The 22,600-nt window shown below is 45.9% G+C and overlaps 1 protein-coding gene and 14 non-coding genes across 15 annotated transcripts in view; 14 read left to right on the top strand and 1 right to left on the bottom strand.

Annotated features, from left to right (window-relative positions):
* LOC103180902 (serine/threonine-protein phosphatase with EF-hands 2) overlaps positions 1-17,508 on the bottom strand; it is a 51,504-nt gene extending 33,996 nt beyond the window's left edge. The window contains exons 1-2 of the mRNA XM_042341231.1: positions 17,452-17,508; positions 16,550-16,693 (exon numbers count right to left, since the gene is read on the bottom strand). Of these exons, the coding sequence (XP_042197165.1) occupies positions 16,550-16,693; positions 17,452-17,508 (201 nt within the window). The remainder of the gene's footprint in view (positions 1-16,549; positions 16,694-17,451) is intronic.
* Positions 174-244, top strand: trnag-gcc. Its single transcript has one exon. It is a non-coding gene; the product is annotated as a tRNA-Gly (tRNA).
* Positions 557-627, top strand: trnag-gcc. The gene has a single exon. It is a non-coding gene; the product is annotated as a tRNA-Gly (tRNA).
* trnag-gcc lies at positions 1,906-1,976 on the top strand. Its single transcript has one exon. It is a non-coding gene; the product is annotated as a tRNA-Gly (tRNA).
* trnag-gcc lies at positions 2,290-2,360 on the top strand. The gene has a single exon. It is a non-coding gene; the product is annotated as a tRNA-Gly (tRNA).
* trnag-gcc lies at positions 4,506-4,576 on the top strand. The gene has a single exon. It is a non-coding gene; the product is annotated as a tRNA-Gly (tRNA).
* Positions 4,889-4,959, top strand: trnag-gcc. Its single transcript has one exon. It is a non-coding gene; the product is annotated as a tRNA-Gly (tRNA).
* Positions 6,240-6,310, top strand: trnag-gcc. The gene has a single exon. It is a non-coding gene; the product is annotated as a tRNA-Gly (tRNA).
* On the top strand, positions 6,623-6,693 carry trnag-gcc. The gene has a single exon. It is a non-coding gene; the product is annotated as a tRNA-Gly (tRNA).
* trnag-gcc lies at positions 7,990-8,060 on the top strand. Its single transcript has one exon. It is a non-coding gene; the product is annotated as a tRNA-Gly (tRNA).
* Positions 8,373-8,443, top strand: trnag-gcc. Its single transcript has one exon. It is a non-coding gene; the product is annotated as a tRNA-Gly (tRNA).
* On the top strand, positions 12,713-12,783 carry trnag-gcc. The gene has a single exon. It is a non-coding gene; the product is annotated as a tRNA-Gly (tRNA).
* Positions 14,494-14,564, top strand: trnag-gcc. The gene has a single exon. It is a non-coding gene; the product is annotated as a tRNA-Gly (tRNA).
* Positions 17,509-19,459: 1,951 nt separating the features above from the next.
* On the top strand, positions 19,460-19,530 carry trnag-gcc. Its single transcript has one exon. It is a non-coding gene; the product is annotated as a tRNA-Gly (tRNA).
* A 1,693-nt stretch (positions 19,531-21,223) lies between these two features.
* Positions 21,224-21,294, top strand: trnag-gcc. Its single transcript has one exon. It is a non-coding gene; the product is annotated as a tRNA-Gly (tRNA).
* The last annotated feature ends 1,306 nt before the right edge of the window (positions 21,295-22,600 follow it).

Below are 22,600 nucleotides of genomic sequence, written 5' to 3'. Positions count from 1 at the left end.
GAAAATACAGCACTGTAGACATCTAAAGGGATATCAGGAATGACTGAGATCACCTGATAATATGATCTGTTATAACTTGTGGTCTCATTTCATGGATGCACAGATACCTGAGTGCAATGTCACTGTGAACTGAAAGTTATTCAGAAGTAGGAAGAAAGTTTAGAACGTGAGTTGCATTGGTGGTTCAGTGGTAGAATTCTCGCCTGCCACGCGGGAGGCCCGGGTTCGATTCCCGGCCAATGCAGACTGGCTTTTTACAACTGTATCCTCTGTGTGATGGGAAGCCAGTGGTGTCGGAAGAGGTTGGGGGTGATAGGGTCGAGGTTCCTGGTGCGGGAGAGGACACGGGCTGCAGAATTCTGGATAATTTGCAACAACATTCTCAAGAAAATTCCCTTTGTACAGTGATTTTTACGTCTGTATTTTGCTTTACGCAGCATGTCAGGTGGAGACTGTCTGTCTTTGGTGGATGCTGCGTTACAACAGAAGAGAAATCTGAGAGCAACTATGAAGTGAAAGTAATTGAGAATTAGAGAGAAAGTCTATAGTGTGAGTTGCATTGGTGGTTCAGTGGTAGAATTCTCGCCTGCCACGCGGGAGGCCCGGGTTCGATTCCCGGCCAATGCAAGACTAGCTTTTTCAAGTTCCTGCTCGTCAAAAATGTAGTTAAACAATCAATGTTGACTCGGTTGCTGCTACAGGTCTCAAACTTCCTCTCAATTCCCCTTTTATTCTCATATACTCTGCATTAGGTACACACACTCCCTCCTGGAAGTATTTTCACCCACAACATATACAATCAATTCGCTGTATACAGTGTATTCTGTGAAACGGTTTGAGACATCTCGAAGATGTGATATGGCGCTACACAATTATTATTATTGATTTCCGTGTTTATCGTGCATCAGATATCAGTATTTTGCTTTCTCTTTTGTTACACCCTTCAATATGTCAAACGGAAGAATTATTTTTTAGAGTTTTATTGAATAGCAGTGCGAAATATGAAGCATTTACTTTTCAAACCAGGTGGTGAGAGGTACAAGTGTGTTGTGTAATAATGATAATATATAATAATAATATCATAATAATCCTTGCATTTGACATAGCACCTTATCACACCTTCGAGACGTCTCAGAGCGCTTCACAGATTATACTGTAAAGTGAATTGACTGTATATTCTGTGGGTGAAACGAGTCAGGCAATTGCGCACAGCAGTGTCCCACAAACAGTCGTGGATTGAGTGATCAAATTTATTTTAAGGGAAATAAAAACGGAAAGTGATACGATTCCCTTTAGGGAAAAGCAATCCGCCAATCAATTAATGACTGGCTTTCTACTTACTGCTAATTAAACAGAGGCGTATGGAGTAAGGAAACTTGCTTTCCCCCGGATTTGAACCCTGGTCCCATCACTTGCAAGACAAGTGCTCTAAGCACTACGCTACAAGCTGCCTGGAAGGGTGACAAACCTGTCTAATAATTTGGCAAACGTCTGCTCAGAATTGTAAATATATGTGCACCTTGTAATGTCTTACCGACGTGAAAGGCGCTCCATAAATGTCATTTTGTTGTTGTTTCGAAAGTCCAGGATTTGAACCTACAACTCAGCTTCTCTTTGCTGTTTTAAGAAGAACGATGGTGCATTTATCCACTGGACCACAAGAGGACGTCTAAATATGATTTTCTAATAAAGTACTTGAGAGGTGTTGTTTGAAGGATAAATGAGTGCATTTGAAAATACAGCACTGTAGACATCTAAAGGGATGTCAGGAATGACTGAGATCACCCGATAACATGATCTGTTATAACTTGTGGTCTCATTTCATAGATGCACAGATACCTGAGTGCAATGTCACTATGAACTGAAAGTTATTCAGAAGTAGGAAGAAAGTTTAGAACGTGAGTTGCATTGGTGGTTCAGTGGTAGAATTCTCGCCTGCCACGCGGGAGGCCCGGGTTCGATTCCCGGCCAATGCAGACTGGCTTTTTTACAACTGTATCCTCTGTGTGATGGGAAGCCAGTGGTGTCGGAAGAGGTTGGGGGTGATAGGGTCGAGGTTCCTGGTGCGGGAGAGGACACGGGCTGCAGAATTCTGGATAATTTGCAACAACATTCTCAAGAAAATTCCATTTGTACAGTGACTTTTACGTCTGCATTTTGCTTTACACAACATGTCAGGTGGAGACTGTCTGTCTTTGGTGGATGCTGCGTTACAACAGAAGAGAAATCTGAGAGCAACTATGAAGTGAAAGTAATTGAGAAGTAGAGAGAAAGTCTATAATGTGAGATGCATTGGTGGTTCAGTGGTAGAATTCTCGCCTGCCACGCGGGAGGCCCGGGTTCGATTCCCGGCCAATGCAAGACTAGCTTTTTCAAGTTCCTGCTCGTCAAAAATGTATTTAAGCAACAACAAGATTCCATTTATAGAGCGTCTTTCACATCGGGAGGACGTCCCAAGGCGCTGGACAGTTGGGTCAGGACCCGAGCAAGGGGGAAATGGTCAGGGTGAGGAGAGGGAAGGGAGGGGGCGAGGAGGGGGTAGAGAGTCGAGAGGGGAGCTTGAAGGCACGTCAAAGAGAAAGGTCTTGAGACCAGCCTTGAAGGAGGAAAGGGAGGAGACAAGGCGAAGGCACTGGGGGATAGAGTACCAGAGCCTTGGGGCTGAGAGGCTGAAGGCCCAGACACCGATGGTAGGGCGGTTGGGGCGGGGGATGTGGAGCAGACCGGAGCCAGAGGAACGGAGGGTACGGGCAGGTAGGTAGGGGGATAGTAGGTCGGAGAGGTAGGAGAGAGCGAGGCCGTGAATGGCCTTGTAGGTGAGGATGAGGATCTTGAATTCGCTCCTCTGGGGGATGGGGAGCCAGTGGAGGCGAGCGAGGGTGGGAGTGATGTGGTCCCGAAGCCTGGTGCTGGACAGTACACGAGCTGCAGAGTTCTGAATGACCTGCAGCTTGTGGAGGGAGGTGCCGGGAAGGCCGGCGAGGAGAGAGTTCCCATAGTCCAGCCTTGAGGTGATAAAGGCGTGGACCAGAGTTTCAGCAGCGTGAGGGGTGAGGTAGTGCCGTAGTCTGGCGATGTTCAATGAATGTTGACTCGGTTGCTGCTAGAGTTCTCAAACTTCCTTTCAATTCCCTTTTTATTCTCATATTCTCTGCATTAGGTGCACACACTCCCTTCTGAAAGTATTTTCACCCACAAAATATAAAGTCAATTCACTTTCCAGTGTATTCTGTGAAACTCTTCGAGATATCTCAATGATGTGATAAGGCGCTATATCAAATGCAAGGATTATTATCATTATTAGTATTGATTTCCGTGTCTGTTGTCAATCAGATATCAGTATTTTCCTTTCTCTTTGGTTACATCCTTCAACATAACAAATGGAAGAATTATTTTTACAGTTTTACTGATTAGCAGTGGGGAATATGCCACCTTCTAAATTGACAAAACACAGGTCTGAGGATGTAGAGTCAGTGGAGTAGATCCATTACCAGTGACAAGGGTAAGGTCATCCCTCCACCCTTGGCTATTCTTGCTCTCTTCCCCTGATATGCTTACCAAACCTGTTTGAGTTTAGCAGAGCTCCTGACTTGAACGACTTTACTTTTCAAACAAGATGGCGAGAGGGACAAGTGTATCGTGTAATAATAACAATGATATAATACATGTATAATATTAATACTATGATGATCATTGCATTTGATATAGCATCTTATCATGTCTTCACAATATTTTATAACACTTCATAGAATGAACTGTAAATTGAATTGACTATATTTTGTGGGTGAAACGAGTCAGGCAATAGCGCACAGCAGTGTCCCACAAGCAGTCGTGGATTGAGTGATCAAATTTATTTTAAGGGAAATAAAAAGGGACAGTGATACAATTCCCTTAAGGGAAAAGCAATCCGCCAATCAATTAATAACCAGGTTCCTACTTACTGCTAAATAAACAGTGGCGTATAGAGTAAGGAAACTTGCCCTCCCCCGGATTCAAACCCTGGTCCTATCACTTGCAAGACAAGTGCTCTAAGCACTACGCTACAAGCTGCCTGGAAGGGTGACAAACCTGTCTAATAATTTGGCAAACGTCTGCTCAGAATTGTAAATATATGTGCACCTTGTAATGTCTTACCGACGTGAAAGGCGCTCCATAAATGTCATTTTGTTGTTGTTTTGTGAGTCCAGGATTTGAACCTACAACTCAGCTTCTCTTTGCTGTTTTAAGACGAACGATGGTGCATTTATCCACTGGACCACAAGAGGAAGTCTAACTATGATTTTCTAATAAAGTACTTGAGAGGTGTTGTTTGAAGGATAAATGAGTGAATTTGAAAATACAGCACTGTAGACATCTAAAGGGATATCAGGAATGACTGAGATCACCTGATAACATGATCTGTTATAACTTGTGGTCTCATTTCATGGATGCACAGATACCTGAGTGCAATGTCACTGTGAACTGAAAGTTATTCAGAAGTAGGAAGAAAGTTTAGAACGTGAGTTGCATTGGTGGTTCAGTGGTAGAATTCTCGCCTGCCACGCGGGAGGCCCGGGTTCGATTCCCGGCCAATGCAGACTGGCTTTTTACAACTGTATCCTCTGTGTGATGGGAAGCCAGTGGTGTCGGAAGAGGTTGGGGGTGATAGGGTCGAGGTTCCTGGTGCGGGAGAGGACACGGGCTGCAGAATTCTGGATAATTTGCAACAACATTCTCAAGAAAATTCCATTTGTGCAGTGATTTTTACGTCTGTATTTTGCTTTACGCAGCATGTCAGGTGGAGACTGTCTGTCTTTGGTGGATGCTGCGTTACAACAGAAGAGAAATCTGAGAGCAACTATGAAGTGAAAGTAATTGAGAATTAGAGAGAAAGTCTATAGTGTGAGTTGCATTGGTGGTTCAGTGGTAGAATTCTCGCCTGCCACGCGGGAGGCCCGGGTTCGATTCCCGGCCAATGCAAGACTAGCTTTTTCAAGTTCCTGCTCGTCAAAAATGTAGTTAAACAATCAATGTTGACTCGATTGCTGCTACAGGTCTCAAACTTTCTCTCAATTGCCCTTTTATTCTCATATACTCTGCATTAGGTACACACACTCCCTCCTGGAAGTATTTTCACCCACAACATACACAATCAATTCGCTGTATACAGTGTATTCTGTGAAACGGTGGGAGACATCTCGAAGATGTGATATGGCGCTATACAATTATTATTATTACTGATTTCCGTGTTTGTCGTGCATCAGATATCAGTATTTTGCTTTCTCTTTTGTTACAGCCTTCAATATGTCAAACGGAAGAATTATTTTTAGAGTTCTATTGAATAGCAGTGCGAAATATGAAGCATTTACTTTTCAAACCAGGTGGTGAGAGGTACAAGTGTGTTGTGTAATAATGATAATATATAATAATAATATCATAATAATCCTTGCATTTGACATAGCACCTTATCACACCTTCGAGACGTCTCAGAGCGCTTCACAGATTATACTGTAAAGTGAATTGACTGTATATTCTGTGGGTGAAACGAGTCAGGCAATTGCGCACAGCAGTGTCCCACAAACAGTCGTGGATTGAGTGATCAAATTTATTTTAAGGGAAATAAAAACGGAAAGTGATACGATTCCCTTTAGGGAAAAGCAATCCGCCAATCAATTAATGACTGGCTTTCTACTTACTGCTAAATAAACAGAGGCGTATGGAGTAAGGAAACTTGCTTTCCCCCGGATTTGAACCCTGGTCCCATCACTTGCAAGACAAGTGCTCTAAGCACTACGCTACAAGCTGCCTGGAAGGGTGACAAACCTGTCTAATAATTTGGCAAACGTCTGCTCAGAATTGTAAATATATGTGCACCTTGTAATGTCTTACCGACGTGAAAGGCGCTCCATAAATGTCATTTTGTTGTTGTTTCGAAAGTCCAGGATTTGAACCTACAACTCAGCTTCTCTTTGCTGTTTTAAGAAGAACGATGGTGCATTTATCCACTGGACCACAAGAGGACGTCTAAATATGATTTTCTAATAAAGTACTTGAGAGGTGTTGTTTGAAGGATAAATGAGTGAATTTGAAAATACAGCACTGTAGACATCTAAAGGGATATCAGGAATGACTGAGATCACCCGATAACATGATCTGTTATAACTTGTGGTCTCATTTCATGGATGCACAGATACCTGAGTGCAATGTCACTATGAACTGAAAGTTATTCAGAAGTAGGAAGAAAGTTTAGAACGTGAGTTGCATTGGTGGTTCAGTGGTAGAATTCTCGCCTGCCACGCGGGAGGCCCGGGTTCGATTCCCGGCCAATGCAGACTGGCTTTTTACAACTGTATCCTCTGTGTGATGGGAAGCCAGTGGTGTCGGAAGAGGTTGGGGGTGATAGGGTCGAGGTTCCTGGTGCGGGAGAGGACACGGGCTGCAGAATTCTGGATAATTTGCAACAACATTCTCAAGAAAATTCCCTTTGTACAGTGATTTTTACGTCTGTATTTTGCTTTACGCAGCATGTCAGGTGGAGACTGTCTGTCTTTGGTGGATGCTGCGTTACAACAGAAGAGAAATCTGAGAGCAACTATGAAGTGAAAGTAATTGAGAATTAGAGAGAAAGTCTATAGTGTGAGTTGCATTGGTGGTTCAGTGGTAGAATTCTCGCCTGCCACGCGGGAGGCCCGGGTTCGATTCCCGGCCAATGCAAGACTAGCTTTTTCAAGTTCCTGCTCGTCAAAAATGTAGTTAAACAATCAATGTTGACTCGGTTGCTGCTACAGGTCTCAAACTTCCTCTCAATTCCCCTTTTATTCTCATATACTCTGCATTAGGTACACACACTCCCTCCTGGAAGTATTTTCACCCACAACATAAACAATCAATTCGCTGTATACAGTGTATTCTGTGAAACGGTTGGAGACGTCTCAAAGAAGTGATAAGGCGCTATATCAAATGCAAGGATTATTATCATTATTAGTATTGATTTCCGTGTTTGTCGTGCATCAGATATCAGTATTTTGCTTTCTCTTTTGTTACACCCTTCAATATGTCAAACGGAAGAATTATTTTTAGAGTTTTATTGAATAGCAGTGCGAAATATGAAGCATTTACTTTTCAAACCAGGTGGTGAGAGGTACAAGTGTGTTGTGTAATAATGATAATATATAATAATAATATCATAATAATCCTTGCATTTGATATAGCACCTTATCACATCTTCGAGACGTCTCAGAGCGCTTCACAGAATATACTGTAAAGTGAATTAACTGTATATTCTGTGGGTGAAACGAGTCAGGCAATTGCGAACAGCAGTGTCCCACAAACAGTCGTGGATTGAGTGATCAAATTTATTGTAAGATAAATAAAAAGGGAAAGTGATACGATTCCCTTTAGGGAAAAGCAATCCGCCAATCAATTAATGACTGGCTTTCTACTTACTGCTAAATAAACAGAGGCGTATGGAGTAAGGAAACTTGCTTTCCCCCGGATTTGAACCCTGGTCCCATCACTTGCAAGACAAGTGCTCTAAGCACTACGCTACAAGCTGCCTGGAAGGGTGACAAACCTGTCTAATAATTTGGCAAACGTCTGCTCAGAATTGTAAATATATGTGCACCTTGTAATGTCTTACCGACGTGAAAGGCGCTCCATAAATGTCAGTTTGTTGTTGTTTCGAAAGTCCAGGATTTGAACCTACAACTCAGCTTCTCTTTGCTGTTTTAAGAAGAACGATGGTGCATTTATCCACTGGACCACAAGAGGACATCTAAATATGATTTTCTAATAAAGTACTTGAGAGGTGTTGTTTGAAGGATAAATGAGTGAATTTGAAAATACAGCACTGTAGACATCTAAAGGGATATCAGGAATGACTGAGATCACCCGATAACATGATCTGTTATAACTTGTGGTCTCATTTCATGGATGCACAGATACCTGAGTGCAATGTCACTGTGAACTGAAAGTTATTCAGAAGTAGGAAGAAAGTTTAGAACGTGAGTTGCATTGGTGGTTCAGTGGTAGAATTCTCGCCTGCCACGCGGGAGGCCCGGGTTCGATTCCCGGCCAATGCAGACTGGCTTTTTACAACTGTATCCTCTGTGTGATGGGAAGCCAGTGGTGTCGGAAGAGGTTGGGGGTGATAGGGTCGAGGTTCCTGGTGCGGGAGAGGACACGGGCTGCAGAATTCTGGATAATTTGCAACAACATTCTCAAGAAAATTCCATTTGTATAGTGACTTTTACGTCTGTATTTTGCTTTACGCAGCATGTCAGGTGGAGACTGTCTGTCTTTGGTGGATGCTGCGTTACAACAGAAGAGAAATCTGAGAGCAACTATGAAGTGAAAGTAATTGAGAAGTAGAGAGAAAGTCTATAATGTGAGATGCATTGGTGGTTCAGTGGTAGAATTCTCGCCTGCCACGCGGGAGGCCCGGGTTCGATTCCCGGCCAATGCAAGACTAGCTTTTTCAAGTTCCTGCTCGTCAAAAATGTATTTAAGCAACAACAAGATTCCATTTATAGAGCGTCTTTCACATCGGGAGGACGTCCCAAGGCGCTGGACAGTTGGGTCAGGACCCGAGCAAGGGGGAAATGGTCAGGGTGAGGAGAGGGAAGGGAGGGGGCGAGGAGGGGGTAGAGAGTCGAGAGGGGAGCTTGAAGGCACGTCAAAGAGAAAGGTCTTGAGACCGGCCTTGAAGGAGGAAAGGGAGGAGACAAGGCGAAGGCACTGGGGGATAGAGTACCAGAGCCTTGGGGCTGAGAGGCTGAAGGCCCGGACACCGATGGTAGGGCGGTTGGGGCGGGGGATGTGGAGCAGACCGGAGCCAGAGGAACGGAGGGTACGGGCAGGTAGGTAGGGGGATAGTAGGTCGGAGAGGTAGGAGAGAGCGAGGCCATGAATGGCCTTGTAGGTGAGGATGAGGATCTTGAATTCGCTCCTCTGGGGGATGGGGAGCCAGTGGAGGCGAGCGAGGGTGGGAGTGATGTGGTCGCGAAGCCTGGTGCGGGACAGTACACGAGCTGCAGAGTTCTGAATGACCTGCAGCTTGTGGAGGGAGGTGCCGGGAAGGCCAGCGAGGAGAGAGTTCCCATAGTCCAGCCTTGAGGTGATAAAGGCGTGGACCAGAGTTTCAGCAGCGTGAGGGGTGAGGTAGTGCCGTAGTCTGGCGATGTTCAATGAATGTTGACTCGGTTGTAGAATTCAGTGGTAGAATTCTCGCCTGCCACGCGGGAGGCCCGGGTTCGATTCCCGGCCAATGCAAGACTAGCTTTTTCAAGTTCCTGCTCGTCAAAAATGTAGTTAAACAATCAATGTTGACTCGGTTACTGCTACAGTCCTCAAACTCCCTCTCAATTCCCCTTTTATTCTCATATTCTCTGCATTAGGCACACACACTCCCTTCTGGAAGTATTTTCACCCACAAAATATACAGTCAATTTGCTTTGCAGCGTAATCTTTGAAACGCTTGGAGACGTCTCAAAGAAGTGATAAGGCGCTATATCAAATGCAAGGATTATTATCATTATTAGTATTGATTTCCGTGTCTCTTGTCAATCAGATATCAGTATTTTGCTTTCTCTTTGGTTACATCCTTCAACATAACAAATGGAAGAATTATTTTTACAGTTTTACTGATTAGCAGTGGGGAATATGCCACCTTCGAAGTTGACAAAACACAGGCCTGAGGATGTAGAGTCAGTTGAGTAGATCCATTGCTATTGACAAGGGTAAGGCCATCTCTCTTCGAGATGTCTCATAATGCTTCACAAAATATACCGTAAAGTGAATTGACTATATTTTGTGGGTGAAACGAGGCAGCCAATTGCACATAGTGTCCCACAAACAGTCATGGATTGAGTGACCAAATTTATTTTAAGGGATTATAACCCCTGGATATGTGATCAGACAATCAATTAATAACTGGGTTTCTACTTACTGCTCGATAACCAGAGTCAAGGAAACTTGCCCTGCCCGGGATTCAAACCCTGCTCCCATCATTTGCGAGGCAAATACTCTAACCACTGCGCTACAAGCTGCCTGGAAGGGTGACAAGCCTGTCTAATAATTTGGCAAACCTCTGTGCTCAGAATTGTAAATATATGTGTGTGAGTCCAGGATGTGAACCTACAACTCAGCTTCTCTTTGCCATATTAACAACAATGATGGTGCATTTATCCACTGGACCACAAGAGGAAGTCTAAGTATGATTTATGATAAAGAGATGTTGACTGATGGATAAATGAGTGAATTTCAAAATACAGCACTGTACAGACAGAGTTACGGACCCGAGCTGGGAGTCGGGCTCAGGGAGGGGGCAGCACGGGGGGGACGCAGGGAGATCGAAAGCACAGTCAAAGAAAATACAGTGACATCAGCAGTAACCTGGTCTGCTGACTATAAAGCGATCTATGCTGACTTAACAACAACAACCTGCCTTTACATAGTGCACTGACATCACACAGAATAGTATCTTAGAGGGTTGTACAGAGGATTCTCCACAATTTTCCCAAACACCCTGCAATTTTTGGCAAATATTTCCACACTATTCTATTGGCCCAGGATGTCGGGCAGCAAGGGAGAACAACAACAACAACCAGATTACATTTGTATGGCGCCTTTCACGTCGGGAGGACATCCCAAGGCGCTGGACAGTGTACAATGTTTCAGACCCGACCTGGGGTCATTGGGAGAGAAGGGAGGGGAGGGGAAGGAGGTGGCCGATGGCATGGTCAAAAAGGAGGATCTTGAGCCAGTACTTGAAGGAGGCTAAGGAGGGGCTGAGGCGAAGTGACTGGGAGATGGAATTCCGGAGGTTGGGGGCAGAGTGGCTGAAGGCTCTCCTGCCAATGGTGGGGCGGGTGGGTCGGGGGTTGTGGAGCAGGCCAGAGCCGACTGAGCGGAGGGAGTGGGCGGGTTGGAACGGGGGTTAGGAGGTCGCAGAGGTAGGGTGGGGCGAGGCCATGGAGGGCTTTGTATGTGAGGACCAGGATCTTGAACTGGATCCTATGAAGGATAGGGAGCCAATGGAGTTGAGTGAGAATGGCGGAGATGGGGTCATGGAGTTTGGTGCGGGAGAGGACATGGGCTGCAGATTTCTGGATTATCTGCAGCCTGTGGAGGGAGGAGTGGGAAGGCCGACAAGCAGGGCGTTTGATTAGTTGAGCCTGAGGTTGATGAAGGCATGAACAAGAGTTTCAGTGGCCTGAGGGGTGAGGTAGTGGCGGAGTTGGGCATTGTTACGGAGGTGCGGGAAGGCAGAGCGGATCATGGCTGGAATGTGGGGAAGAAAAGACAGTTGAGAGTCGAACAAGACACCCAGGTTCCTGACTGGCTGGTGAGTTGTAGTGTGCAACCATGGAGGTTGATGCTGCCAGAGCCTGAGGTGCTGAGGCGCTGGTGTGAGCCAATCAGGAGGGCCTCAGTCTTGTTCACATTCAACTGTAGGAAATTTACCCTCATCCAGGACTTGATGTCCGACAGACAGTCTGTCAGGACAGCAGTGGTCCTGGAGTTGAGGGTGGAGGCAGAAAGATAGAGTTGGGTGTGGAAACTTGACCCCATGTCTGTGGATGATGTCACCAAGGGGGAGCATATAGATATTAAAGAGGAGAGGGCCAAGGACAGAGCCCTTGGGGATGCCAGACGTGACAGTGCGGGGGCTGGAGGAGAAACCGTTAGAAGCAACGAAGTGGAGATGGTGAGAGAGATAGGATCGAACCAGGCAAGGGCAGGTCCGCGAAGATTGAGTAAAGCAGAGAGGCGGTGTTTGAGGATGAAGTGGTCGACAGTGTCAAAGGCGCAGAGAGGTCGAGGAGGACAAGGAGGCAGAGGGAGCCCTGATCACAGATGTTCAGAATATCATCAGTGACTTTGACCAGGGCTGTTTCCATGCTGTGGGCAGTGTGGAAGCCGGATTGAAGGGGTTCAAAGAGGGAATGGCGAGAGAGAAAGGAGCGGAGCTGGGACGCAATGACTCGTTCCATGACCTTGGAGAGGAATGGGAGGCTAGAGATGTGTCGGTAGCTGGAGAGGAGGAATGGGTCCAGGGAAGGTTTTTTCAGGATGGGGGTGATGATGGCTGTTTTTAGGGGGGTGAGAACTGAACCAGTGGACAGGGAGAAGTTGATGATATCGGACATTAGAGGGGTCAGAAGGTGGAGCTAGGAGATGAGGAGAGAGGTGGGGATGGAATCAAGGGAGCAGTTGGTGGGTTTGAGTTTGCGGACAGTTGTGGTGAGGGAGGAGGGAGAGATAGGGTCGAAGGAGTGTAGGGGGGGATGAGAAGAGGGAAGGGGGAGATGAACATAGCATGGTAAAGCAGCCAAACCATGAAAAATCTTTTGTAAAGCTCCATTTGCCATGTTATAATGGGGGTAGGATAGTAGTTTGAGTGCATTGTCACTATGAAGTGAAAGGAATTGAGAAGTAGAGAAAAGTTTACAATGTGAGTTGCATTGGTGGTTCAGTGGTAGAATTCTCACCTGCCAGGTGGGAGATCTTGATTTGATTTGTTGTCTCTCCTCCTAACTTACTTTTGCAGGTTTAAGTGTCGCAGTTGATAAACATCCATTCATTTTCCTCTTTTATCCACTCATGGGTTGTGCATTATGTGCTTGCAATCCCTTCTGGAATCAATCATAGCAGCTAAACATATGGATCAGTTTCTTTCCAATTTACTTGGTAGGATTGTGGCTTCCAGTCCCACATTGGCTCCATGTGAGTTGCATTGGTGGTTCAGTGGTAGAATTCTCGCCTGCCACGCGGGAGGCCCGGGTTCGATTCCCGGCCAATGCAGATTATCTTTTTGAAAACTTTTGCTCTTCCTAAAGTTATTTTAAACACAATCTGTGTTGAGTCTGCGGCTTTCTCAATCTTTGTTCTTTGCAACCAACAACAACTTACACGTGGGCAGCGCTCTCCACGCCAGGCGGCATCCCAGAGCACTTAACCATGGTGGAACCCGATAATGAGTCAGGGGAGGGGGCAGGTGACCATAGGAACTGTCGAAGAAGAAGATCTTCAGGGACAACCTGAAAATGGGGAAAGAGGGGGCAAGTTGAAGGGATTGAGGGAGGCAGTTCCAAAGCTTCAGGGCAAAGTGACTGAAGGCATGGCCACCGATTGTGAAACAAGGAAGAGGACGGAGCCAGTAGAGTGGAGGCAGCGGGTTATGCTATGAGGAGAGAGGAGATTGGAGAGATAGGGGGGTTCCAAGCCATGGAAGTGAGGATCTTGAAGTCGATCCGCTCTGTGACAGGGAGTCAGTGGAGTTTGGCAAGGACTGGGGTAATCGGGGTGCGGAGTTTAGTGCAGGTGAGAATGCGGGCGGTGGAGTTTTGGATGAGTTGAATTTTGTGAATAGTGGAGGAGGGGAGACCGGCGAGGAGGGCATTAGAGTGTCCAGCTGAGAAGTGACGAAGGTGTGGGCAAGAGTTTCGGCAGCTTGTGGAGTGAGGTATTGTCGGAGACTGGCAATGAGGCAGATGTGAAGGAAAGCGGTCCTGGCCAGGGATCGGATGTGGGGGAGAAGTATAACTGGGGATCGAACCTGACACCGAAGTTGCACATGGGTTCAGAGAGTTTTGAGGACCGATCGGGGAGGTTGAGGAGGTCTGAACTGCAGGGCAGAAGATGTCGACGGGAGCCAAAGCGTATGGCTTCCGTCATGTTGATGTTTAACTGCAAGAAGTTTGCGCTTAACCAGGCCTTGATGTCAGACAAGCTGACAAAACATCAGGGGACTGCGGGTCACAGCTGGAGGAGAAGTAGAGTTGAGTGTCATCTGCATACATGTAGTTAGCCCCGTGTCTGCAGATGACATCACCGAGAGGGAGCATACAGATGAGGAATAGAAGGGGCTAAGGATGGATCCTTGGGGTACCCCTGAAGTGATCGGGCGGGGACGAGAAGAAAAATCATTTGTGGAACTGTAGTGAATGGAAATCAAAGTGAATGGAGGGTGGAAGTTTTAAATAGAGGCTTCTGGTTGCCCTATAACAACAACAAATTACATTTGTATAGTGCCTTTCATGTCTGGAGGCTACATTACTGAATTCCTCGATCCCGATGACTTGAGCGGTGACTTGCTGATCATAGTAAAACAGTATAGAACTGCGGGACCGGGAGCTTTAGGTGGATGAAGGAGATGTTTGGGAAAAGAGCAGGTAAATGGGACTGAATAGTTTGCTCTTGCAAAGAGCCAGCACAGACATGCTGGACCAAATTTCATTCTTCTGGGCTGTACATTTCTATGGTTTAATGGGGTTTCTTGAAAATGACAGGTTGCCCCCTGGAACTGTATCCAACCTGTGAGTCTGGATGAATAAAAAGTCAGGTTCACAATGATCAGATTGCAATGCCCCTGGTAAATAGAAATGTTTGAGATGAAAAGAGAATAGTTTATAACTCAGGGTCTCATTTTACAGATGTAACCTGCTACATTAAGACAATGCTGAAAAGAAAGTGAAAGTAAATGAAGTATAGAGGAAGATTACAATGTGAGTTGCATTGGTGGTTCAGTGGTAGAATTCTCGCCTGCCACGCGGGAGGCCAGGGTTCGATTCCCGGCCAATGCAGACTAACTTTTTGCAAACTCCTGCTCATCCATAATTTATTTAAACACAGTCAGTGTTGAGCTGGTCACTGCTCCAATTCTGTAACTTCCCCTCATTTTCGTTTTTGTTCTCATATTCTCTGCATTTGGAAAGCACACTCCCTTCTGGAAGTAATCACAGCAACTACACACAATCACTGTCTAACACAAGCTTCCACTTTACTGAGAATACCAACTGGAAAATGTTCTGAGTCTGTCTTCTCAGCCTCTAAACAACCTCAGATCAATGATTTGTTTTCATTTTATTTCTATATTTTAGTAATTTGGGTTCCTCATTTATTGATTTCCGTATCCATTTGCAATCATTTCCCTGTCTCTCTGATTAGTTAGCTAGTGGATTGAGTGGGATTATTACCCCCAGAAAGCGATTCGCCAATCGACTAACAATCATGTTCCTACTTATTGCTAGGTAAACAGAGGCGTGTGGAGTAAGGCAACTTGCCTAAGGTTTTGCCCTGCACAGGTTAAAGCCCACACCCAGAGGAGGCAGTAAAGCCAGTGAAACAGGAACAGCAGGAGACCATTCATCCCATCCAGCCTGTTCTAACAACTTCTGAATTCACAGCAATCTAATGCCATTTCCTCACTTTTTCCTCTATAACCCCTTCGACAACAACAACAAGATTCCATTTATAAAGCGCCTTTCACGTCAGGAGGACGTCCCAAGGCGCTGCACAGTTGGGTCATGACCCGAGCAGGGGGGAAATGGTGAGGGGAGGGAAGGGAGGGAGCGAGGAGGGGGGAAATGGTCAGGGTGAGGGGAGGGAAGGGAGGGAGCAAGGAGGGGGGGAAATGGTCAGGGTGAGGGGAGGGAAGGGAGGGAGCGAGGAGGGGGAAGAGAGTCGAGAGGGGAGTCAAGGTGGTTTAAGAAATCAGAATTTTACAGTGTAGAAAAATGCCAGAATGGATGACAATCTTGTCTCGTTTTTTGGTTACTTGCCTTAAAATATTGATGCCAATTGTAATATTACCTCACAATTACTCACCTAAGCACAGACCTGGATTTGAACCTGCAACCAACATATCTACTACTCAGTGCCTTTATCCACTACTCCACTAAGGGAAATACAAATTAAGTTTTGTTATGTACAGTAAAACATCTTTATAAATTGTATAATTGCTTAAGATGTATATTTGCTACATTCCTATTCAGTTTCCTATCAAAACCTTAATCGCAGTTACCAGCCGGCAGCACTGAATCGAAGGAAACATAGTCTTGATTTGTCAATGCATGCGCAGAAGATCTTCATTTCCCGTGACTCAATGCAATTCCAAAGCTTGCCGGTAAATGTGAATGCAGTGACAAGTCAAGACGCATTGAATCGTGAGAAATGTAGTCTTGACCTATCGCTGCATGCCCTTTTTGAGCTGCAGTGACAAACTACTTTCTGTGCACTTACTGGCTTCAGTGAATTACGCGTGCGAAATGTGACTAGTCACGTACTCACAGGTCTAGGACTCAATAATCCATCAACACGTGATGCCCTCAAGCAACACGTGTTGATGGATTAACTCCATCAACGTAGAACTGCCTCGAAACGTTCCACACAGTTGGAGCGTGCCGAAATACCTATCCTATCCAGAGAAATATCTGAAGAGCACCATCCCAGACCCCTGCGCAATCACTGAATGGTTTGCGCGGCAAGTTGTCAAAACCGTTAGAAAAGGGGGAGAGGGCAGACCTGATCGGGGGGTACCCTGCAGCGACTGCCAGCCTCACCTGGCAGAACGCCTCGTCATCAGCCCTGTACAACAACCATCAGGACACGGCCTGGCTGGCGATAAAAAGGACCCTCCTCCTCAGAGCTTTCATGCACTTTTGAGGTCTGGGCCGGTTGCAGCACTGCCCTCGGGCCGACTATAGAGGCCATGAGACCGTGGACCACCTCTTCCTAGAGTGGCGGTACGCGAAGATGGTTTGGAAACAGATGAAATGATGGCTCTCACAGTTCGTCCCTGGGGACCCACTGTCACGGTGCTGTAGTACGGCCTCTTCTGTGGCACCCACAGGGAGACCCGCATCGAGTGTGCCTGGAGGATCATCAACTCGGTGAAGGAGGCCCTTTGGCACTCCCGAAATCTGGTGGTCTTCTGGCGGAACGAGGTGACAGAGACAGTCAGCCTCAGGCTTGCATCACCTCCGGAATGTCGCCAGACTGCGGCACTACCTCATCCGGCTGAAACTCTGGTCCACGCCTTTATCACCTCAAGGCTGGACTATGGGAACTCTCTCCTCGCCGGCCTTCCCGGCACCTCCCTCCACAAGCTGCAGGTCATTCAGAACTCTGCAGCTCGTGTACTGTCCCGCACCAGGCTTCGGGACCACATCACTCCCACCCTCGCTCGCCTCCACTGGCTCCCCATCCCCCAGAGGATCAAATTCAAGATCCTCATCCTCACCTACAAGGCCATTCACAGCCTCGCTCCCTCCTACCTCTCTGACCTACTATCCCCCTACCTACCTGCCCCTACCCTCCGTTCCTCTGGCTCCGGTCTGCTCCACATCCCCCGCCCCAACCGCCCTACCATTGGTGGTCGGGCCTTCAGCCTCTCAGCCCCGAGGCTCTGGAACTCCATCCCCCAGTGCCTTCGCCGCCTCCTCCCTTTCCTCCTTCAAGGCCGGTCTCAAGACCTTTCTCTTTGACCGTGCCTTCAGCTCCCCTCTCGACTCTCTACCCCCTCCTCGCTCCCTCCCTTCCCTCCCCTCACCCTGACCATTTCCCCCCTGCTCGGGTCCTGACCCAACTGTCCAGCGCCTTGGGACGTCCTCCCGACGTGAAAGGCGCTCAATAAATGGAATCTTGTTGTTGTTGTTGTTGTTGCACACGCTAGGATCAGGGGCTACGTACTGAGGGACACCCTGAAGTTCGGCTCAGCGTGGCAAACGCCAGATGGGGCCTGACCATGGCCAGAGCCGCTCCTGGCTAGCCGAGCTGGCATCGGCATCACATCCCCACGCACCAGGGTCTCTACCACTGAGAGGGAGACCTCAGGGAGCGATCACCAGGTAATCCACGAGTACACCCAAAACTGTGAATAAACATGTGTGTAACCTTTAAATGTACAGAGGGACGCAGGAGATGTAAACAAACAGCGTCCCGAAAATGTATACGTGTCTATCTGCCTCCAACCCCCACCCCCATAAAGGGGGCAGCAGCAGGGAGTGAGGTAAAGGCACACCGTCCTGTAAAAGGAAGGCAGAGTCACAACGAGCCCACCCGTGTAACTGCTCTCTGTAGATAAAGGGGAACTGAACCCCAGCAGAGACGCCGTGGTGACAGGAGTGGGACGTTTTGGGTATATAGGGTATGTGTCTGGGTTTGTGTTGGCGCGATTTGGTGCACATCGGGGCACTTTCTGAAAGCAGCAAGTGCGCCTTATCAGGGTGTGTGCGGGCGCGCACATGGATGTAGTGCACGCAGGCGTGATTCCCGACTGTCTTAAAGGGAGCGTCCCAAAAAATTGTGCACACAACCCGTGTGCTGTGAAACTGTCCACACTCCCCACGAAGAGGGGAGGGATAGGGAGGGGCGGGGTACAAGGCCCCATTTGTAACTGAGCCCTGCAAAGGGTGGCAAAACCCTTGGTCCCTCCACCAAAGTGGGCAACAACCCCCGCCAACCCTCACCCCGCCACAAGGGGCCGGGTCTGTGGCATTCTGTAACGGGATAACAACGTGTTGAGTCTTCTTATCTGTAACAGGTTTGATACTGTCTGAGACAAACGTAAATATATATCAACAATTAAATATATATATTTTGTTTAAACAAAATCAGTGCTTTTATGAGGAAACTTCATGCAAACACAGGGAAGAAGAGAATAGAGAGTTAAAGGAGAGGGGATTAGGCTTACGTGAGGAACAAACACTGGCACAGACTGTGTGGCTTGTTTCCATGCAGTCACGTTCAATGCAATTAATTCTATGTAATTGAGTTTGCAGGAAGATTGAATGAGCCATTGTGATGGGTTTCTTCATTCGAACCTACCCCGCCTTAAGGTGTTCGAATCTACTATTCTCAAATATCTGCTTGTTTCCTCTCTTCTATTCTCATACTCAAGCCACTTGAATGTGGACGCAATCTTAGCAGAAACAACAAGTTGCACTTATATAGCGTCTTTCACGTAAAACTGTTTTACAGGGATGTAATGGAAATCCGAGCAAGGTAAGAATCCGAGCCCGGGGGAGGGGAGGGGAGATGAACAAATGTACAGGTCAAAGAGGTAAGTTTTTTGAACGGTTTTGAAAGGGTGGGTGAGAGTCAGATGGATTTTGGCAGAGAATTGTTGAGAACAGAGGTATAGTGACAATTCTCTGCCCACAGCAGTGGGACAACGGGGGACGTGCAGCAGAGGGAATGCCAAGATTCCACAATAACAGTGACCATCAATCACGCAGCTTGTTTCCGCGTTCATTTGCTTTATTCACAACATCAAGTGGAAAACATCCTGACGCTGACTTCTGTCTTCTCAGTCACCCCACCCCCTCTCTCCCACTCAGTAACCTCATGAGTCATTATTGAACTGGTTTCATCTGTATTTGGAGATTTTAAACCTAGTTTCTCATTCCTTTGACTTCACCACATCCTCTCAATGTGAAAGGCGCTCTGTAAATGCAACTTGTTCTTGTTCTATTCTCAATCACCTCTTAAAATGTCCACAGTATTTTCTTGTTTTTTGGTTCCCCTTATTTTGTTGCAGTTAATTGTATTGTGCATTCTGTTGTTTGTGAAGGAGAGGAAGAGATCAACTCTCTTTTCTCTTCCTGTGATTGATTATGTTATAAGTCAGCAATAAACAAGTGGGATGCAAGCACACAAAGTTATTTCAGCTATACAGAGAAGCTCTTTTCCATCAATTGCATTGGTGGTTCAGTGGTAGAATTCTCGCCTGCCACGCGGGAGGCCCGGGTTCGATTCCCGGCCAATGCAGTGAATTTTTTTACCCAAGGATAAAAGTTGCTTTTGATGTTTCTTGCACTGTTAGTTTAATTGCTTTGCTTTCACCTCTGCAGCACGCTAACATCTGGTGAATTTGACCTTTGATCACATCTCATAAGTTACAGATTGTATTCTGTGATTAAGCAGGCAGCTCAAAACCTACTCTCCAGGGGCTCGTGAAACTGGAGACTTAACCTTTCGCTTCAATTGGGTAAACTCATTGATGTTCGTCTCGAAAGACTGGCTTTCCAAGTCAGGTAGTCAGCAAAAAGGTAAACGTAATGTGAAAACTAAACAGCAATCACAGTGTCAGGATTGATGGCAAAAGCAGAGAAGCAATTCCTTTCCTCAGAGTGATGTTAAAGGTGAAATTCATTAACAAAGACTTGCATTTATATAACGCCCTTCATGTTGGCTGGTGTCTTGGAGCGCTTAACAGTGGCGGAGCCCGATGCCGAGCCTGGAGGAGGGGAAGGTGATCGTAGGCACTATCAAAGAGGACGGTCTTCAAGCGCAACCTGAAAATGTGGAGAGAGGCGGCAAGACGAAGGGATTGAAGGAGAGAGTTCCATGGGCTTAGTGGCTGAAAGCATGGTTGCCGATGGTGGGGAGGAGGGTCCAGGGGAAAAGGAGGAGGCCGGAGACGGACAAGTGGAGGCAGCCCCTTAACCCAGACGACGGCGGCTGGGTGAATAGAATAATTTGCAAGGGAGGTGGAGAGCAACACAAGCACCTGAGCAGTCAAAATATTAAGGAAAAGCTGGAAAGTGGAATTAATAATAAGGTGTGATAATACAGGTTGCAGTGGTAGACACAATGAGTTGAAAGAACTGCTACCTGAAAGGAGCCATATCAAGCACAAGGATTATTATTAACTCCACTGGTAAGTACCCCCAAACAGAACTTTTACCATCATTATTACTAAAGCTATCTTGATTGCTCTTTAAGCACAGCTGATTACTGCATCCAACAATATTTAATATGATTGTAAGAAATGTGCTCTCTGATTTCACCTGGCTATATTTATTGTGAGCTTATTCTAAGCAGATTTCACTGTGTGACTGAATGAATTTAAGGACATTCCAGCCTCTGGATGGTACCAACGTTTCATATTTCAATCTGCAGCAGGAACGAAAATGTCCCTTTGAGACATGGCACAACCTACTGATTGTGCAGCTCCTGGCGGGATATTAATAACTCAAGTTGATTTTCTAACTGAACTAAGATAACTTTGATTTAAAAAAATTACAACACTACCAATAATGGTAGTAATATTTAATGGTTGCACTTTATTCTCAGACTTGCTGGTTAGTTTATTTCAAGAACAACTTACCCAATTGCATGAAGTACCATCCCATTCTCCTCAAAATAAAACTGGGCTTCTTTCACTTGTGCAACCTTTAGCTCAATGCTTATTAGCACTTGTTACCAAAGTCTAGACAATTACCAAATGGAGTGCAAAACTTCAAGTTTGCAATTCATGCATTTTAAAACTTTCCGAGGCCTCAGGACTTCTACTGTTAACTGCGTACAAATAAATTCTGTTTGAAAGGGAATAAAGTTTGACCTCAAAGGAGTTCCCTTTTCCTAAGTTTGAATGAAAAATGCTTGCTGCAACATTGATGATTATAGAATTTAAAATCATGAATGTCAGCAAAAAAATAAAAGATATTTTATATGGATTGCATTGGTGGTTCAGTGGTAGAATTCTCGCCTGCCACGCGGGAGGCCCGGGTTCGATTCCCGGCCAATGCAATTATTTTTGAATTTTCCTACTGCAAATACTTTTTAACAGCATTGATTCTGGAAAAATAATACAATCTGTATTTTCTTGATCAATGTACTGAAACCCATCACTCAGTCCATAGCACTGTTTTATTGGTTCATTCGTGAAAAGGACATTCAGTCCCTCAAGTGCACTCCGTCCCTGACGAGCTCTGTGTGTACACCATCTGTTAACCCTCAGAATCCTGACTAGTGATGGATGTTTCTTCACAGGATGGCTGTTTGATACTATGACCTTTGAGATGCATAGAGCACAAAGTGCTTCAACATAAACTACCCGGCACTCCAATCACATTCCCCTTCAACTCCGAACAGAAATAATAATGATGCTTGCATTTGATATGGCTCCTTTCACCTTCAAAGTGCTTCAGAGGATTAACTAAATTTATAAAGTGTAGAGACTGTATTTTCTAGAGGACCGTGGTAGCCTATTTACTTTAATACAGTGGTGAATAATAAATAAATTAATTTAATAAAGTGACCTTTCTGGTCAGCCAACAAAATAAATGTTTAGGATTGAATATGTCTTAATTGATGGCTAAACCATAAACATCGCCACTCAGTATCTACTGGAAACAAAACATTGATTTAAGATAAACTCGACTGGACTATGCGAATGTTCAGGAAACCACTTTGGGCACGCAGACCATGGGTTGGCTACCACTGCTTTAATATCTTGCCACAATGTGGCAAAGAAAGAGTTTAGCTTCAATTGGCTAAATTAGACAATTATAATGGTAAATTCTATCTTAAGTGAGCAAAACCAACCGATGGGTAAAATACTGGTATCTATAATCATCAATGTTGCAGCAAGCATAAACCACCCCCTTCCTTCTTCAAGGATTGCTACAATAACAGTACAATAATTAGCCTTGCAGAAAGCCATAACGGGACTATTCAGTGTTTTTATAGAGTTTGGTTGAAATCTGACCCCCTCTTGCCACTGACAAGCACTGGATTATCTCAAGATCCTCATCTTTAGAAACCAATAAATCTCTTCATGTTCTAGCACTTCACTTTTTCTCCAATGTCCTACCCCACTCCTCTGCTTGGCTAACTGGTTTGCGGTACCTCCCCTACACTATCTGTTGGATTCTATGCCCCTAACTTCTGGAACTGCCTCTAACTCTCCATCTCACCCCATCTCTGTGTCTTCAGCTCCTGCCTTAAAACCTACCTCTTCCTACGGTCACCCCCGTTTCCCCCTTCACTCCTTCCTGATCAGCATCAGATCCCGTCACTGTAAAGCATTCCAAGAATGTGCCCTCACACACAT

The sequence above is a fragment of the Callorhinchus milii genome, unplaced genomic scaffold, assembly GCF_018977255.1.
Source record: "Callorhinchus milii isolate IMCB2004 unplaced genomic scaffold, IMCB_Cmil_1.0 Scaffold1, whole genome shotgun sequence".
In the NCBI taxonomy this organism is placed as follows: Eukaryota; Metazoa; Chordata; class Chondrichthyes; order Chimaeriformes; family Callorhinchidae; genus Callorhinchus; species Callorhinchus milii.
Note: the sequence above shows the minus strand (reverse complement) of the source record. Positions and strands in the feature narration are given on the sequence as shown.